Source organism: Toxotes jaculatrix, chromosome 1, assembly GCF_017976425.1.
Source record: "Toxotes jaculatrix isolate fToxJac2 chromosome 1, fToxJac2.pri, whole genome shotgun sequence".
NCBI lineage: Eukaryota > Metazoa > Chordata > Actinopteri > Toxotidae > Toxotes > Toxotes jaculatrix.
This window is the reverse complement of record NC_054394.1, coordinates 26,916,404-26,935,960: the sequence shown is the minus strand read 5'-3', so window position 1 is coordinate 26,935,960 and position 19,557 is coordinate 26,916,404. Positions and strand designations below refer to the sequence as shown.

The 19,557-nt window shown below is 41.8% G+C and overlaps 1 protein-coding gene across 5 annotated transcripts in view; it reads right to left on the bottom strand.

Annotated features, from left to right (window-relative positions):
* The window catches only part of neo1a (neogenin 1a), a 145,135-nt gene that overhangs the window by 72,412 nt on the left and 53,166 nt on the right, over positions 1 to 19,557 (bottom strand). For all 5 annotated transcript variants that reach the window (XM_041037635.1, XM_041037599.1, XM_041037608.1 and 2 more), the window contains exon 2: positions 18,384 to 18,707. In XM_041037635.1, the coding sequence (XP_040893569.1) occupies positions 18,384 to 18,707 (324 nt within the window). The remainder of the gene's footprint in view (positions 1 to 18,383; positions 18,708 to 19,557) is intronic.

Sequence of the window (19,557 nt, the reverse complement as noted above, 5' to 3'; positions counted from 1 at the left end):
GATGCTAATCCTGAAACCTGCAATGAGTTTTTAATGATTTAACAATTTATACCTGTTTCCAAACTTCCTATTTTAACCAAAGTCCTGATGAAGATTGTTGCAAATCAACTTTTAGCCTTTATGAATGACAATTCAATGAACCTTTACCACAGTACAGACACTGCCCTTCTTAAGGTCATGAATGATCTGTTTTAGAGCCCCTTGATCTCAGTGCAGCATTTGACACAGTGGACCTCACAATCATCACATTAAGAGTAGTGGGTGGGCATCAGTGGCACAGCCACTGAATGGTTTAAGTCATACATTACAGACAAGACCTTCTTTGCCGGGATTGCCAAGTTGAGGTCTTCCATCTATAAGCTGCACTCTGGAGCTCCTCAGGGTTTGGTACTTAACCCAATTTTGTTCATCATTTACATGCTGCCATTGGCAGATCTCATAAGCTCGCACACCATCAATTTCCATTTTTATGCAGACAATTCCCAGGTTTATCTCACAGACTCCTCCAACACTCAATTAAACCATTTCCATTTACCCAAAACCTTGCAATAGTCATGAATGTGTTTATTTCATCGTGCCTAGATTATTGCAACTTCCTTTGCTCCATCTGCAGCAAAAAGTCTCTTTCCTCTCTACAATTAATCCAAAATGCAGCTGCCAGGATTTTAACTGGTACCAGAAAACGAGAGCACATTACGCCTGTCCTTTCATCTTTGCACTGGCTGCCTGTTAGTTTTAGAGTTGATTTTAAAATTTTACTTATCACTGTTAAAGCCCAAAACAATTTGGCCCCAAGATATGTTTCGGACCTTTTAACTCCCCATGTGCCGTCAAGGGCCTGGCGGTCCTCAAATTCTGCTCTCCTGGTGGTTCCTAAATCCACTGACAGAGCTTTTGGCATCAGGGAAAAATCTTGAAGAGGAAATGAGGATGCCTTAGTCTAACTCTTCATAGAGGTCTCTTCTTATAGTCTAGCCTTTCTTTAATTCTTTATCTTACTTTCCTACACCATTCATTTTATATAACCTTGTTTTGGAAAGGTATTATATAAATAAAGTTATTATTGGCATTAGTAGTATTACTGCTTACCGCTTACTCCAGCAACCCAGACTGAAACATGTCATGAGCAATCAGTTAAGACTGTGGCTTGACATGGAATTGGTACTTTTGAACTATATATATATGTGTGCAGAACAATGGCAACCACAAAAGCAGACACTCTCCCCAACACAGACATGCTTGTGTTGTGTACAAACATTAGGACAGACAGAAGATGGATGGGTGGCGTTCCACAGGAGTCAGCCTCAGACAGGGGCTCTTATTTTATCCACTGGGCTGTAAAAACGGCTCTTAGACGCTGGAGATGACAGAAAGAGCATATTCTGACCTCGTAACCAGTCGGTGCCTGAAGAGAGTACTGTAAAACCCTTAGAAGACAGCTGGGGCCCCAGAATGGCAGATCAGCCTGTTGTTAAATTTCCAATATGACAACCTCAAGACAATGATGGCAGCAGGCAGCCAGTAAAATAATACACCATTTCATTGTTAAAAACAAAGATGCAAACAGAAGTCTATTGGAGTAGTAGTATTGTATTCATGGCACTGATTCTTAGACAACAGACCCCTTTAAGTATGAGAAGCTAATTCTGCAGGGCTTTGCTAGCTCTTAGCCAGGGGAGGGATGTTTTAACTGCTAATCCACTGTGGGTGCAGACCAGATGTTGCGTAAAGAAGGCCCCTCTAAACATTTATGACTATCAGCGGATGGGCCCTGGGGCGCAGCTGCTGTTCAGAGTACAACTGAGGTGAGGAGAAGTCAACTCTGCCTTATTACTGCATTTCTCGCTCGCTACAGCAGCAATTTCTTGCTTTGTTTTTACAACTACGCTCAGCACAACAGACGATATAACACGCGTTTACGAAGACAATCACTGTGAAAGGGCTGTTCTAAACAAATATCAGTAACAAGCCTCTCTACCATGTATGTTACTACTGTGACAAGTTACTTGTTTGATTGTTGAGTTTCTTTTCTACTTGCATATGCTAGTGAGAACAAATAAAAAAAAAAAAGAGAAAAAGAACATCAGCCTACAATGAAATCACACACAAACGACTGTGTCTAGATGGGAAGTGACACATCAGGATGAGGATGCTGGCACAGTTGGCACTCTGACAGCTCCTGATTGCCTGTTGTGGAAACAGACAAGAGGAGAGACTACAAGGAGGCTCGTGGATGGTGATGGATTGAGACGGACACATGACAGGGCCGGGTCCGTTGCCATGGGAATGAAAATCAAGATTTCCATTTCAAAACGTTTGTTTCACTTCCCCAAAAAAAACGTGCTTTCATTGGCAAAGCTATTACATTGTTTTTATGTGTCAAATCATGTTTAGTAGTTCAATGTATTAATGCATTTCCAGTACAGTTGATTCAAATATAAACAGGTTGTTAATTTCTGAGAGGAATGATTATTACTGACAGTGGGCAATTTAGATCAAATCCTCTTTGAAGAGTAAGAAATGTATATTATATTATGATATACCACATTTTCGGAAACAAAATCAATTGAGAAACTGTTTATGGATAAAATAACAAAACAGAAAAGCCTGTTTTCGGTGAGTCCAGCAAATAAATCCCTTGATAAATAAAAGAACAGAACAGTACTTTATGACCTAGATTTATATCATGATATATACTGTCATATTATCCAATGCTAATTATTATTTACTTAAAAAAAAAAACCCTTTAATCAAACTCCAACAATCACAGCCTGTACACAAAGTATGTGTTTTGTATAACAAGCAAATTTAAACTGATGACTTTCTGTGAAATCACCTCCTCTCCACGCAGACAGAAACTGTCAATACTCGTTACAACCCAGTCGGCCAGAAACCACACCCATACAGCAGGAGTCATTTATCAGTTTTTGAGGTGTCACTGCAAACCATGGTCTCACAGATTAAAAAGTGAGATTTTTCAAATAAGGAACTGGGATGTAAGGCTACAACTAGTGATTATTTTCATTATAAATTAATCTTCAGAATAGTTTATCACGTCATCGATTAACCATTTGGTCCAAATGTTAGAAAACTGTGAAAAATAACCATCACAATTTCCCAGAGCATGAAGTGACATATTTCAGTTGCCTGTTGTTCTCTGTTCAGTGTCACATTTAGACAAAGAAAAGCATCAAGCCATCACAAGTCAAAAGCTTGAAAAACAATTAAGCAATTAACTGATTATCAAAGTAGTCTTATTAATTTTCTGTCAGTAGACTGACTGTTTTAGCTCCACTGGAATGTTTGTACCTCGGGATGAGCTGTGTGCACTTCTTAGCTGCGGTGCTTGCGAGGAAAATGGGGGACGTGACTGTGTGTCTATGTTGAGCTTAATTGTTCTGTGTGATCCTCAGTTTGTGAGTTTGCCTGTGAGCGTTTAATCTCTTGTTCCACGGTAAAGCATGTCTCCTCTGCTTCCCATGTGTGTTTCACCTGTTCACAGTTAGACTTCCAGCCAAGCTAACCCCTCACAGTATCTGGGGGGAAAAGAGCCCCTTTTCATTACACGTAATAGTTGTAGCTGAAACAATACTGATTGCATTAAGGCCCCTAATCATGTTAAGGTGTCTTATTTTATCACTGGGAATTTAGCTCATTCTTGCCCCATTTTGAGGCTAACCTTCTGCAGAGGTCGTTGCCATGGGAAACCATGGCCGTGGCTGCTCCCATTACCCAACCACAGATAAATGTGTTGGCACTACGACCATACATCCCTTCGCTCCTTCTGTCTCACCTCCCCCCTTTACCTCGCTCCCTTATCGCAGAGAGGAGGGGAGGAGGAGGAGGTGTGAGGGAAGACAGGATCCAGAGAGAAGCTCAGCAGAGCTGCCTCCAATGTCAGAGGAGTCACCTGTGGGATTATAAAGGAGATGTCAATCAAATCCAATGCAGGTGCCACAAAGAGCAGCTACCGCTGGCCCGTCCTCGCATCTTTCGTCAGCTGCTTGTTTCCCTAAGGCCCCCAAGCAACGCCCCCCTCCACTGGAATGAAGGGCCCCTCCACCCTCCACTAACTCAACAGGCCATCCAGATAAAGGAGCCAAACACACCCCTGTCCTGCTGTTGATGGACACATAGATACGAGCTGAAGGGATAACCTCTCCACATTCACATTCCCTCCTCCCTTAAAGCACTATCCACCTTTCCTTCCAATTTTTCAGCCTCTTCTCTGCCACTGTGCTGTCTCTTTCTCATTCCCTGCATTACACCCAGAGTTGCATTCAATCAGTCTCCACACATTCCTATCACCCCTCCCCTTTCCTCTCCATCTTCCCACCACACATTTCAGTGGGAGCTCTATTGTTTGCTAGAGAGGGGCATGCTGCTGCTGGTTCTTATCTGGGGCTGTTGGCGGCACATCTGTAGATGCTATCAGCAGCCCTGTTGCTCTGTTTATGCTCCAGCCCTGCAAGTGCGGCTAGCGGGTGAATGAGATGGATGGAGGACGGGGCCAGAAGAAAATAGAGCATCTTCCTCAGAAGAAATGATGGAGGGAAGGGGCCAGGGAAGGAAGAACAGAGAGAAAGAGAGCCTCTGGAAGGCGTTGTGGACAAGTAAAACCAGGACCTGGTCCAAAGAAAAACTAGGGCCGCAGCAGGACAGCATTCACTTTGAATAGTACCTTCTTGCCAACACTTAAACAATTAAAATCTGTTTATTTTTTCATTTGTTAAAAAAGTCTGACCTGTAGTTTATCATCGTAGCACAATGATGAAAGAGAACACTCTCTCCTTTTCCATGGATCTATGAAAGCTAAATGCAAATGTGTCAGACACAACATACAAGCACCGAGCAGACCTATTCTTCAGCATAATTTAGTACTTATCTCTAAAACTGCGCGTGGGCGTCTGCATCAAATTATGCCCCAATGAAGCTACGACAGAACAAAAAAACATTTTCTGCACCAGTGAGTTTAGAAGTGAGCTGTGTTTAAAGAGGATTGTTAACATACACATTTGCACATCATATTAGAGTATGTAGGCAGTTTATAACACATATCACTGTGCAGTATCTGCTGCTGCTGGGTGGGAAATGTCAGCATGGGTTTTGTGGCATCGCTGATAATGAAATGCGCTGCAGACACAATGAGGCAGCTCAGGCAGTCAACCATGCTACACAAAGCATCAGCTTGACTCCTGAACTTAAAGGGAATTGTCTTTCAAAGTCTAGGTTACATGGGCAGACTCACAATCTATCCTGAGTCTGGCAAGTTTCTCTACAAACCACCATTCGCAACCTCAGACCTAATAGGGACTTTGCCTGTAATGAGTATGTATACATGTGTATGAGCATTGGACTGGCACTTTGAGAGCAGCAGATGTTTCTGAAGACACAGATGTGGTACAGCGTGATGATGTCACTCAACATGGCCAGGAGCATTACTATCGTTTAGCGCATCGAGTGGTGTGATGGTGTGGTAAATTAACGTCAAACACACAATCTCTAGCACTGCAGCACTAATTCTGTATTTCAGAGTGTGTTTGTCTGCAAATAATAAGGGTTTAAATTTAGGATCAACGTAATGGTGACAGGTTCAAATTTAATGAGGACAATGACAGATTGTTAGAGTTTGATCAAGTCGGAGGAACTGAAAGCTGAAATTTAAGAGGAAATATTACAGAAAAGAATGGGAAGATTAAAAAGCTGTATGGCTTATGTTCTGGGAAGCCACCAGAGATCCCGCTATTGTTTATTAGTAGGATAATTATAAGTTTATATCCTTGAATTTAAATCATCAGTGAAAGCAATTTACTGCTTGTGCCTGTCAGGAACTCAAAAATCAGAATGAGTGCTGTTTTTGTTTTTTTTCTCTTTTCCACATTTGTGTAAACATCTTTCTGAAATGCTCCAGTGAGCCTCAGTAGCAGGCCGAGCACGGCCCTTCCAAATTCAGCCAGGGATCTGACATGATGAGAAGACCAATCTCTCAATGTAGACATAAAACACAACACAGTTTCAAAGTTCATTAGCCATGTCTGGTAAGATGCAGATACCATGTATAATGTATAACAGACTAAACAGACATCAGCAAACACAGACATCAAGTACTGTGAAAACAGGCCGTACATGTTGAATGGGGTAAGAGGGTCAGATTTGTATTTGAATGAGGATCACATAGTGTGTAGCATTTACACCCCCAGTGGCCAATTCTTTACACATTACTAACAGCTAGACTGTTTATTTATTGTGCTTAATTAAATTTGCAATTATGAAATGGATATATTTATTGAGGGCAAATGTGCAGTGGTGGCTTTTCTCCAAACAGCGCACAGAGGAAAGCGAAGCAGAGGTATTTAAATGATCATATCGGGTTTAGTGAGGAAGGCAAAGTAACAATGAAGGCGATCTAATCAATCACTCAACCCTAATAGAAAAGGATGCAACAGATCTCTAGAACACCTGGATGGTCTGACAGTGTGGCATTAGCAATTACTCCAGTCCATCTGCAGCGAAATGCCTTCAAAAGGAGCAGATGCTATGCCGAATGCCTCCGAACAAAATCAACCTCTGATGAGTCTTAATTGTATATACTGTATGTGGGCATTTATGTGCCTGCACATTGTGTTGTCTACCATAGAAAAAAAAATCCAAAATAAGATGATGAGTGTCTGTGCTCATTTAATCCATGTTTCACAGATACAAATATGGTATATTTCCATCTTTTAAACACAAAGTTGCACAGTCCCCATGCTTCCAGAAAGATTTAATACATATCTCCCTAACATCGAAAACAAATACTCTGATACAGTATGTAGCTGTATTCAAGTTTGTTTTATGTTCCCTGGTTGTAAATCTAACAGGAATTGAAACCTGAGTGTTAAAACGCTGCGCCAAGGTGCAAGGAAGCTGAAAGGTGAGGTGGAGGAAGGATGAAGGGAAATGTGTTGGCAGTGAGTAGAATAAAAGACATGTTGTTGTAGTGCTGTTTTGCCTCTTCTGCCTGTGCATGTGTGTGTGTGTGTGTCTGTGAATGTGAGTGTGTGAATAAACAATAGGGGAGATACTTATCACTGACCTTGGAGCACAAGTTACTCTACAGCTTGGAAGAATGCACACGCACAGCATCCATCTCTGATACAGCAGGATGCTGTGCAGGATGCAGTCAGTTGTACAAAAGGCAATTCCATAATACCACACATCAACACTAACAGCAGGGAGCCTCTACTCAAACACTGCAAGCCTTATTTTTTTTTAATCATCAATCAAGCCTCATCAGAAACAACCCAGTGAGTCAAACGCTTCCACGCCGCCCTGAAATCACGCACGTGAATGTGCAAGCTCACACATACATGCAACCCCGAATCTGACGCCTCCACAGCTTGTATCCACCAATCAAAAAGCTGTCAAGGCGCTGCATGGTGTGGAAAGAAGAAGTCTGAACACTCTCCCCAGGGCCCTTCCACACAGAGTTCAGGGCAGCACAGTCAAAGAAGGACCCACCCATATACACTCATGAACACTTTAATAGCTTCTTTACATTCCCTGCATAGCTGGATTGCTCGTTGAAGCGACATATCACTTTCTTGAGCTCCATCGTCCTTGTTTATCACACCCTCTCCGTTTTCACACTTCGCTCCTGCTCACACAGGCCTTGCCTGCATCACACATGTCATGCCCCTGCACATAAAGACAAGAGTCTGTGTTCAAGCAGGCCTGAACAGGCTCCTACAGCTCCCCAGTCTTCATTCCAGATGAAGAACACGTACGGTGCCCCATTCTTTCCTAGCTTTTATTTTCATCTGTGCAATGCAAAGCTTGGCAAGCATCACCCATCCATCCTGCACCCTAAAAACCCCTTTATTTCTTTCACGTTAGCTCTGAGTGACACTGAGTGAGGAATGAAGACTGACTGTCTTTGGCTAAAAGCAACTAAATAAATGCAAATTAGCTTTCCATTAAGATTTGTCGAACAAAATGTGGATGTTCCTGGGATGAAACTCCTTTGTTTCCTACTGAAGAAAAAACATCAATTAATCTACCAATGAAGGGAAATGGGGTGCTGGGAAAATAACCACCACCAGCATAAAAAAGCATTTTGGAGAGTGAAATCCAGTCAGCTGAAAGAGGGAGTGTGGGATATGAACTGAGTGGAAGCCGAGAGAAATGCTTTTCGAGGTGTCACCTCTCACACCTTGAGCTTGCCCCTTTCAGTGCCTCTCCGCTGCCATCATAATACCATCAACGCTTAGAGAAACCTGCTCAGATGCTGCAAAAAGTCAGTCCATAAATAAAGCTGGCCTCTGAAGCATAAAAAAACCCAACATGCTCACCAACTGAGTACTTCACACTTTTATTCTGTACACTCCCATCTGTGCCCATTTCAAGGAGTTCTCTCAGTGCAAAATATGCAATAAAACACTCACGGCTGCACCAGAGTAAAATATGCATTTCAAACATATTTTATTTACATCTAGAGTAGCAAAATCAAATCCCTTTTCTGTAACCCTGGAATCGCACATTTTACTGACAAAATAAACCATCTTTCAAAGGATATCCTACAAAAAAAAAAAAGATATGATAAAAATGATGCTTGTCATCTGGTGATGGTTCTTCAGAACTCATCTGAAAACAGCAGAACTTAAAGGCAAAGGGGTTCATAAGAACGTCGATATCAGAATGATTTTTCCTGAAGCTGTGTCAAGATAAGCAGCCTTGAATATCAGAACTCAAGTCCGTATCAGTCTGGAATATAAACTTTACCTACTCAGTCTCCCTTTCTGCCCACCCCCTTGTGTCTGATGAATACAGAGGTGCATTTGAAAAGATTTCCCTCAGGCTTAGGGAGCCATCAAAAAAACTGTGAGAGTCAACTCTCTTTCAGGGTTCAAAAGCCCTATGAAGCCCAATTTAGCTTTGAAACATGGGGACGTTTTAATATGAAAACCCAAAACTGCCTTATGCACGCTCACTCGGACGGGTATTGGGAGATGAAAGAGCCACTCCAATGAGCACACTAGTCTGAAACAGCGTAGCTATCTCTATCTGTAGAACCACAAGGAAGGAGACATGGACAGTGAATGTCAACGAGCGAGGGGATGATAAACAAAATGCTCTCAAGTGCGGCCTAGCCTCTTTTTTATGCAGATTGAGGGAAACTGTGAGAGTGATGGATTGCCCGCTACAAAAACTTTTCAGGAAGTAAATCTCCCTGCACAAAGCAGCTATTTTTCGCCTTAAGTGGGAACTTACTATGTACATCCACCCTGACAGGTCTATATAAGGAGAACATATGCCTCATTTCCTCAGGGTAGGGCTGAGTAATATACCTTGGCTGATTGAAAAGCATCTTTTTTCTAATTAACGTGCTGATTGAACATTTTCCCATGAAAAAAGTACCAGAAGTGACAAAACTAGTTTGGAAAATACTACTTTCTACAGTAAAATGTAGTATTTATGCAATTATTTGCATCCCAGAATGAAGCATTGCTTAGATACCAACCCAAACGTTCAGAATTAAGTCAAAATGGTTGAAGGTACTTGTTTGTTAAGATCTGCATGCTGCAGAGGAAACTCCCCTCCTTCACGTCATCTGTTCTAGCCTCATGTTCTTTTTTTAATGCAGAGCCACTCATTTAGTGAATGTTACATTCCAGTTCCCTGCCAAAACACAAAAACACAAGCATCATTACAGTGCAATTGTGCTCAGGACTGTGAATAACAGGAATCCAGGCCCTGTAGATCGGAAAGTTTGAGGACGAATTTAGGTTTGGCTGCGCAGCAGTGAATCACTGACTAATGGTTTGATTTTTCAGTATCGCAAGTTGCAGATGATTCATGTCTGTGTGATTCCTTATTTTGACTTATTTATCTTATGTGTCTGTGTTTTTGCTCAAACACCATGAAGACTTACTGCCAGTCCTGATTGTTTATTCTACTTGACTGCTTTAAAGAATATTCTTAGATGTGCTATTTAACATGATAAACAGCACATTTGAGGGAGTGCGTCAAGTTCCGTCTCTGGAGGCTTTGACATATATTTGAAGCAAATCCCACACACAACTGTTGCTGTTGAGGGGTAATTTAAAATTGTATGAGACAACCGACCCCCCCCCCCCCCCCCAAAAAAAATTATGCAACTCACGTACAAGTAGATATTTTTGAGCAGATGGTAGCAAGACATCTACAAAAGACATAACACTCGAGCTGATTAACATGTCATGCTAGCAGCCAAATTCTCAATGACGCCATGATTTTATCCTTTGGGTCCGACGTGAAAATGAGAGCATTTAAGGGAAATCTCTGAGGTTGTGTGGCGAGCCTAGAGACATGAAGAATCATCACTGATGTGCAGATGCCTCACGCATACTGGGAGATGCACTATGTACAACCGTGAAAAGAAGTTCAGGTGGTGGAGGGAGTTGAGGTGTGGGATGGGGAGCAGCAGGCTTGAAAACACAGAGGAGAAGAGGAAGTTAGGAAAGTCATTATGCACAAAGAGTTTATCTTCATCTGCTGACTGCAGCAGTCAATTATCACTCTCATTAGAACAAAGTAATTGCACCAGCCAAAAGCATAGTGCAGAAACAAGCTGGGAATGGTCTGAGTTCAACTGGACATTACACTTAAATTTGAAATTCTAGATACAGCTTCACTGTAGTGAAGAAAATGTCTCCTGGTATTTGGCAGAGGCACTGTAATAAACTCCATCTGAACCTTAAAAAACTCTGAAGATGTATTTACACTACATATAACACTGACTTAATTTGAAGGAGATTTAGTCTATTTTCTATCTGTATCCACTTAATGGGTAAATTAATGATAAAGCTGTCCTGGCCTACACTCGACTCCTCTTCAGATATTTCATATTTACTTATTGGCTCATATGAATAGTCAAACATGGGTGGTAAACTCGTTTCATATCCTACATCACTTGCTGGGTTTCAGTGTTGTAGAGGCAACATTAGCCTGCAAGAAAAGCAAGTACTTCAAAAACAACAGCTTGTGCTGAAGCTGGTAACTTAGCAGTGTACAAACAACCTTTCACTGATGCTTGAATTTTAATGTATAATGAGAATAAATCTCTTGTCTGCCCTGTGTTAAGACCGGCGACCTGTCCAGGGTGTACCCCGCCTCTCACCCAGCATCTGCTGGGATTGGCTCCAGCTCGCCTGTGACCCTCAAAGAATAAGCGATATAGCTAACTGAAGGACGGATGGATGGATAAAGCTCTTACTGAAAGATGACATGTCACATACAGTAGAAGAATTCTAGAAACATACAAAGACAATTACACGTATGGGTGTACATTCCCACGCACACACAGAGACACACATGAGGCACTGAGGTGTCTGGAGAGTAGAGATAGGGCGGTTTCCATCAGCCTCTCCACCTACCCAGAGGACCTAATCAGTCAGCGAATACACGTAAAATGGAGGCTGTCATCTACCTCCAGCCCAACAGACTCCCTGTCGACAATTTTCTCCTGCCGTCCTCCAGAGAGAGAGAAAGAAAAAAAGATGGATCTCTCCCTACAGCTCCATCCTCAGCCAAGATTTCCCACATCATATTTTCTCAGCCGCTGCCATTGAGAGTCCTGTTTCTCTGTGTCCTTTACAGCCTCATCTCATGCAGCTGGCTATAACAGCTCAAATACACGTTTTTTTCTCATTTATTTTTTTTTTTTAACAGCCTTTTAGTTCTTTCCCTTTTCCACTACTTGGGCTCCAAGGTTAGCTGAATGTTTTCATTTTTCAGCTCAACATATGATTAATGCACCTCAGCAGAAGTGCAGGGTTGCAACAGTCTCTCCTCTCTGCTTTGGCTACTGCCTCTCCTATCTTGTCGCTTCCATCCTTCCTCACATATGTGCCGGAGACAGATGGAAATCAGGGTAATAGAACACCACTGTGACCCTGACCCAGCTTCCGGGTCAGAGCCATTCGTCATGGCAACGACCCCGGCACTCAGCAGCAAGGCAGCACATAAGTGGTCATGAGCGACTGCACCTGGAAATGTGTACACCAACATGGGCTTTGAGAAGGCAATGTCTGCACCAAGGTGCATACGGTAAATCTAAAAAGCATCTTTTACATTTGAAAACTTTCAGAATCTATGTTGGCATTGTTTTTGGGTCATTTTCAAAGCGCTCTGTCTACACTAAAGCATCAACATTGTAAATGAAGAGTAAAGTCTGGCTTGATGTCCCTGTTTTAGCTGTCAAACAATAAAAATGCACATTACAGCAAACATCTGACAGCAAGAGAGACAGACAGCTGAATCACTCTACTGGGTCTCAGCAAGTGAAACCTGCATTCACTCATCTCCTGCTTTCCACAATCACTTATATTGTGCAATGTTGTCACAAATTATTTGTTCTTTGTTGTTTTTGTTGTCAGACAACTAAACAGATATGATGTAGTGATTTGTTAACAGCTGATCGATGGGAGCTGTCATCCAAGTCGAGCAAGAGTTACTGCGATGCTGCAGTGAGATGGCTGATCAAATTACTATTTTATGCTCATGCAGATCAGAGACACCTGTATTGTGTGATAAGGTATACAGGCATTTAAAATACAGTACAGCAATGTCATCTTAAAATGCTTCCTACACGGCACACGCAGTGTTTGAGCAGACAATATGTGGCGACAGTTTTCAAACATATTTATCCAAACTACAACAAACGACTTAAGTTTTTAGATTAAAAGGGAGAAGGGTGTTTTATTAAAGCACAGTTTTTTGGTGCGTAAAATGTCAACTTATTGCAGATGACAAGTGAAAACTGAATAGTCAAGACTCTCATGCACACGCTCACAAACAAAAGATTAAATTTTTAGGAGGAAAACAATGACACGGTTGATGTGTTCCTTTTTGGGGGCTCCTCTGAGAATGAGGGAGATGTTTTTTGTTGTTTCTGAGATTTATTACTGTTTGTTTGCCATTTTGGGCGCTTTATGGCCTGGGTGCAGCCACTGTGGAACTGCAAAATGGGTGAGTGCCAGAGTGTGCGTGTGTGTGCCTATGTGTGTATGCCAGTGGGTGTGTTGAAGCAGTAGGGAGGAGGAGGGCTGAAAGGATAATAAAGAGAAAATGGAGGACTAAGAGAGGCAGTAAAGAAGGTAAAAAGAAAGGACAGGAGGTTGATTCAGTGAGAGAAAGGACAGAGAGTGTAAGACAAAGGAGAAAGGGTTAGAAATGAAAGAAAGAGAGAGCAGTGGGAGAGTTAAAAGACACACTGAATGAGTAGGATGAATGAAAACAGCTCAGTGAACAGCTCAGTCTCTTCAAGCTCAAGAGAACAAGTGTTTGCCGATGGTTAGACATCATCTGATTGGGCTCTATCTCTGTGTGTAGCTGGGACCAGATCGGCCTTCGAGATAACAGTTTTTGTTTGCCCTTGGTTGTGTGTGTGTGTGTGTGTTTTATCAGGTTAAATTTTAGAGCTGCGACAGTTTGTTGATTTATTGATTAGTTGATCAACAGAAAAATAATCAGTAACTATTTTAATAATTGAAGTATTTTATACGTTGGTTGGTCCCCGCTTCTCAAATGTGAGGATCTGACGCTTTTCTTTGTCATCCATGGCTGTAAACTGAACATGACTTCTTTGAGTTTTAAACTGTTGGTTGGATAAAACACAAAAACTCTTGAGACTCCTGGACTGTGGGAAATGCCACAGTCCAACATCAATTAGAACGATACCGAAGCAGAAGCGATCTCTCTCCTCACATCTCAGCGTTCTGTCCCATAAAAAAATTAGATTTTTGCCTGTTTGCTTTCATTCTGCAATTCACTGCCCTCTTGTGGAGAAGCTTTCGATAACTCCTTTTTCAAGGAAAAAAACGTTGCAAACATATTTATTCAATTTACATATTTACATGTAACCACATAATATCATACCCAAGCCTATATATACAAGATGCTGCCTTGTCACTGGAGTGTGTCACTGTGAGTTAAGGGTAAATACTTTGAAGATTACAACAGAAGTGATTTATTTTTTAGATATGTTTCCTCTATACTGCACGTTTGATAGGTTTGCTGTCAGTTCAAAGGAATAATCCTTATACTTCTTCCCCCAGGAAGAAGAGCAGAAAAGTGAGGATGTCGAGGCACAGAGCAGCGAGATTGAATGGCTAGCTCTTCGGCTCAGCTTGAGTCTTTTAAAAAAGTCACACCACTGTTATACTGTATATAGCAGAATACAGCATATAGCAACTTCAATGAACGTCGTTTTGATGTTTTATCCCAAGTGAATGGCCGTATCCACTTTATAAAGACATCCATTTAATGTTGTCAAAACATAATATTTCACAATATGTAAAAATGACAAATTGATTAATGAGCTGTATGTCCAACACAGTGTTACTGACAATACCACAAAGGACTTCCACTGCAATAGTGACGCAATCATCCTTTTTGAACACCCCCCCACAAAAAAAAAAAAAACAGATTAAAATACATCAAAAAAGGGATTAAAGAATGTGCCAACACCCCTAAATCCTTCAAAGGGCGTCCGACTCTATCAAAGGATGAGCACGGTTAAACATGAGGTGACACACACGACACATGAAGAGTGTTGGTGTTCATTTTATAATTTCTACCACTGTGGGGAGGGAGAAATTAGATTTCAGTGAAACATGATATCAAAGCGAAGTGATAAGTGGCTTTGGTTATCTTCATATACCACAGTAGCCTATAGAAAGAAAGAGAAAATCACAAAAAAAAAAAAAAACAGATCGGAGCAGACAGCAGAAACAGAGGAAAACTAAAACAAAAAGCTGATATATTTGAATGGAGAAGTGTCTCATCTACATATTGAAGAGGTCAGAGAGGGAAAAAAAACAAAGGGAGAAAGGACAAAAGGAATTCTCCATTTTCTCATCTGGAGGTTTCCCTATTAAGCGGCGGTGAGGTGGAGCTCACCTCAAGCAATTCTTAAGGAGGGCTGAGCTCAAAGCGTGCCGATGGGCGGAAGGGCAGCTGTGTGGGAGAACAGCAGACAGTTAAGATGGGATTTCTCATTACTCGCGTCTCGCTCTGTGTCCTGGCTATCACTGCTGTATGCTGCTCGCTCGCTCGCTCGCTCTCTGCCCTATAATTTTTCTCCCCCTCCTTTTCTCTTACAGAGACTCAAACGGAATACATAAGATTGGGTCTACAAGGCCACACTCTCCTTCTCTCTAGCTCTCTCTCTCTCTCTTTTTTTTTTTTTTTACCGAGTCTGTTTGTGTTTCCACAGTATCTGACTGTGCACACATAGGCTAAGACAGACGGAGGCAGGCTGGATGACAAAGCAAGAGCAAAGAAGAAACACAAGGCAGAGACAGATGTTACCCAGTGCACATGAATGTGACGTCAGAGCTGAGCAATCGTTGACCTAACAACCAGAATACCTTATTTTAATAATGGTTTGCAGTATGAAGTGCACTTATAGAATTAAAAAGGGCATAAAACATGAAATATTCACCTCATTAGACTGATTGTAGTGGGAAGTCAATTGTTATACTGAGAAATCTGATGTTTTGAGGTTTGAATTGAGCCAGTGATCTTCTCTTCATAATTACATTTGTGATTAGTTGGTCACAAATGTGTGTCACAAGTTAGAGCCACACTGTTACTGTAAAATTACTTGTCTGTTCAAGGGGAAATAAAATCCAAATATTCAACGTACCACAACAGTACATTTACAGAAGAAAGCTAATTTTCACATGTGTCAACTTATCATTTTAGTTCATTTAAGCACCAGCAATAACTTCACAATTAATATTTAATAAGAAGCTCATATTATTATTACAGGGAATGATAAAGAGTAATCAATACGCTGCAGAATACTCCAGCACATCTTAAGTGTGATTACACCTACATGGAGTTCTAGTACTAACAAAAACATTTGAGTTGGCGAGTCCTACGTACTGAATCATGTAATGATGATGATTACAAATTCATTTTGCGCACATGTGAACGTCGCCAAAGAAACTCGAAGAGAGCGGGAGCCTGGTGAGGCAAGGAGCTGAAGCTGAGTGGACTGAACCGCCGCAGCTTTGATGTGATGGTAGAGATGTGTGGAAGTGGAGGTGTTTCCTTGAGAAGAACGAACCGCACGCCTCCCAGCAATCAATCCCTGATATTACCCCGGTATTTGTCAGATATGCTCCCTGCCACGCCAGCCACCCGTGACTCATTCCGTCATTACATCTGAGAGGTCACACCCACTCCATCCCCGCCTGCATCATCGTCCCTGGGTCTGATGCCGGCCTAATGGCCTGTTCTCTCTACACTGCAATTAACCTTTTTATTGGCCACCTGCCAGCCAGCTGGAGATACATGAGTGGTTGTGAATGTGTGTGTATGCGTGTAAGTAGAACCATAACTGCAATAGCTTAATGTGCTCAAGACTTGTGTATATATGCATTTGTATAATGATTGAAGCTTTTACATCTATGAATTCCATGTGAAAAGTGTGCGGGTGCGTGTCTGTGTGTGTGTGTGTGTGTCTGTGTCTGTGTCTATAACAGCTGACAGATTTCACCTGCTCCGCTCCTCAAGTTGAAATTGATTGAATCTAACATCCCATCATGGTTGACCCGGGTAGAAACCACTGGCTGTGAGGCTGTCTGATAGCAGAACACATCTTGGCAGAGGAACCGAACAAGTCCCCTCTGCATTATACGTCGATGCAGCTGTAGTGACAGGTACTGATGAAGCGCTGGGATGGATTGTCTACTGTCCAGCTGTGGTTGAAAAGACTTGAAGATATGCAAACACACCAACTCATTTCACACATACATTAACACCCAACACACACAAACTCCTGACCTGTGATTCTATTTTCTTAAGTGTGCACAGATTTGCCAGTCTGAATTGCCATGGTGACCATGAGGTCAGGCAGAGTAAGAACAAGCTATGACAACCACACAAAGCCAGGCACTAATTATATACTATCACATCAACATTAAGATAATTTGTGTAAAGGCTGAAAATGGCAAGAGCATGTGTTAGTACGAAGTAAAGGATATTATTTGCACATAATAGGTAAGGCAGCTGCACCAAGGAAACAAGTAAACAAGTCAACTCCAAAATCCAATTTCAGAAATTTTTACAAATGTGAAACTTACTACCTTAAATTCTAAGCTCCTAATTAGCCACCTTACAATGTGTCATCTCTCAAAGTTTCATCGCAGCTGGACCACAGGTGTCTAAGATAACAGACTCTAAGTTTTGTCGAGACAAGCAGCATCTGAGAGATCTTGTTGCACATGCAGATAAACAAATTAAGTCTTTGAGTGACAAAGTAAAAATCTTCTCAGTCTCTCTAATGGCAACGTACTGCCTCATTCATTTGAAATTCAAAAGCTTGTGAAAAGAAATAGAATCACAGCCAGACAGTAACTTCACACAGGCACTCAGAGGTATCTGAGAGGCTTATACTGTACTATCCCATTGTCAACAAGAGGCCTCTCTCGAGCGTCTTAAAATCTGGCAGAGCACTGCTGAGCAGAAAGCGCACGGTAAATGCATTCTGTGGCTCCTCCAGCTGCAAATTGAATTTCAGGGCACGACTTGACTCAAAACACCTAATAATCCCACGTCACTTGCTGTTCCTGAACGGAACAAGGTCACACCGTAGGACTAGCAATAAAAAAAAAAACAGACCCTTTTACAAGTATTTATCCAGTACGGCAACACATCCAAGCTCCAACAAAATGAAGAAATTTATGGAAGAGAAAGGAAAAAAATGGCTAAGCAATTCAAGGACAAAACACAATCAACAAGGGAAAGCAACTAAAGAACCTTTTCACACCTACAGATGTTATGTGGGTGTGCATTTGCAGCAAAGCTGCAGAGTAGCAGGAGAAGCAAACATTTCAAGGAAATGGTTAAAGAAAGAAATCTTTTATACTAGCTAACATATTCTGTCTTGCTTTTTTCTTAAAAATTGAGATCACTAAGAATGAGAACAAACACTGCCAGAAAGGTGTTAAGTTGAACTTTAACAGGTTATTTGTCTATTCTATGTTTTATTTATGCTGCACAGTATACATTTTACATACTACTTTTATTTCTCATTTAAAATCAGGAGCTTCTCAATTATTCTGGCTCATTAGGCCTGGTAAAGGTGAGATGAGCTAAACTGGGAGTTTGGTGAGGTCGCTAACAATTACACAAGTGTTTTCATTTATCAATCAACCACCAACTCTCCACATTCACATTGTACTTAAGAGAGATCTCACTGGCCAGCACAAGTAAAGACACCTGTTCAGGTGTATGATGGGTGTCACCTAACCCTAACTCTTCCAGTAACCACGAAGCACAGTTACAATTTTATTTTTAACCATGGCGTTCAAGGAGTACAGTATAACTAAGGTGGCAAATCCAGCAGCACTTACCTGCCACAGAGAGACGTGCCGTGCGACTGGAAATGGATCCCAAGCTCTCGATCGTGGCAACGCACTGATAGGTGCCTTCATCGGGTTTATTGTGCTTAGAGTGGACCACATGGGTGAAGAACAGAACGCCATCGGGAAGTATGTGCCGTCTCTCGTCTGAAACCAGGCTCATGAAGGTGCCATCTTTCTTCCACTCGATGCGCGCTGGCGTGGCTGCGTCGCTGTGCGCCGAGCAGTTCAGCACCGCTGCGTTGCCCCGAATGGCCAGCGTGTCCTGGGGCTCCACTGTGAACCAGAAGGGGATGAAGGGCTGCGCCGCTGAACCTAGAGGGCAACAGGTGGGAAGGGGGAGAACAGAGATCTTAGCTGGATGTTCTACACAGATGCTAGACAATATTTTAGAACCAAACCACTTAGGCCTGAGCAGCCATGAGCAATACATCAAATGGAAATCTTGTTAATGTCAAACAAGTGATTTATTCCATGTTCACAGCAGCTGATGCCAATGTTGATATTATTCATCTAATTGTAATACCAGCTCGTCTGCTTTGCATCAGTGATATTTAACTGTATGCGTAAATCTGATGCTTGCTCCAAATGCTGTCATCTTAAAAGCTTCATCATGACCTGTTGTGATGTATTACCAACCATAACACCGAGCCAAGTATATGTAACAGCTCAAACCAACAAGTACAAATTATTCTTAAAAGCGCATTTTTGCATTTTTTTCCAGCAGTAGAGGATTCAAGAAAGCTGTAAAACACCTGGGACAACTAACGGCTATTTGAGTTCAGCCACAAGACAAGTGACTGCAAAATCACATCCAATAACATGGCGCATTTTAAAATTCACTCACACAAAGTCTGCTGGTGGCTGAAATGAAAGGACACTGCGGGACTCCAAGTGCCCCAAACACTCAATGAAATGTTCCCGAAGCAAACCATCTTTTTGTTCATTCTATCTTTTCAGCCACTGTGCCTCAGTCTATCCCAGAGACTCCAAGAGGCTTTTCATTATGGAACCACAAGCCCCGCTGGAATTGGACAGGAGGAACTGACAAATTTAAGCCAGTCTGGCCTCCCTGGCAAGTTAATATCACATCTTGCTTTATTATAAGTAGAGAGAGCAGCGAAGGAGTAAACACTTTGGAACGTGGTTGCCATTTCCTTTCCTC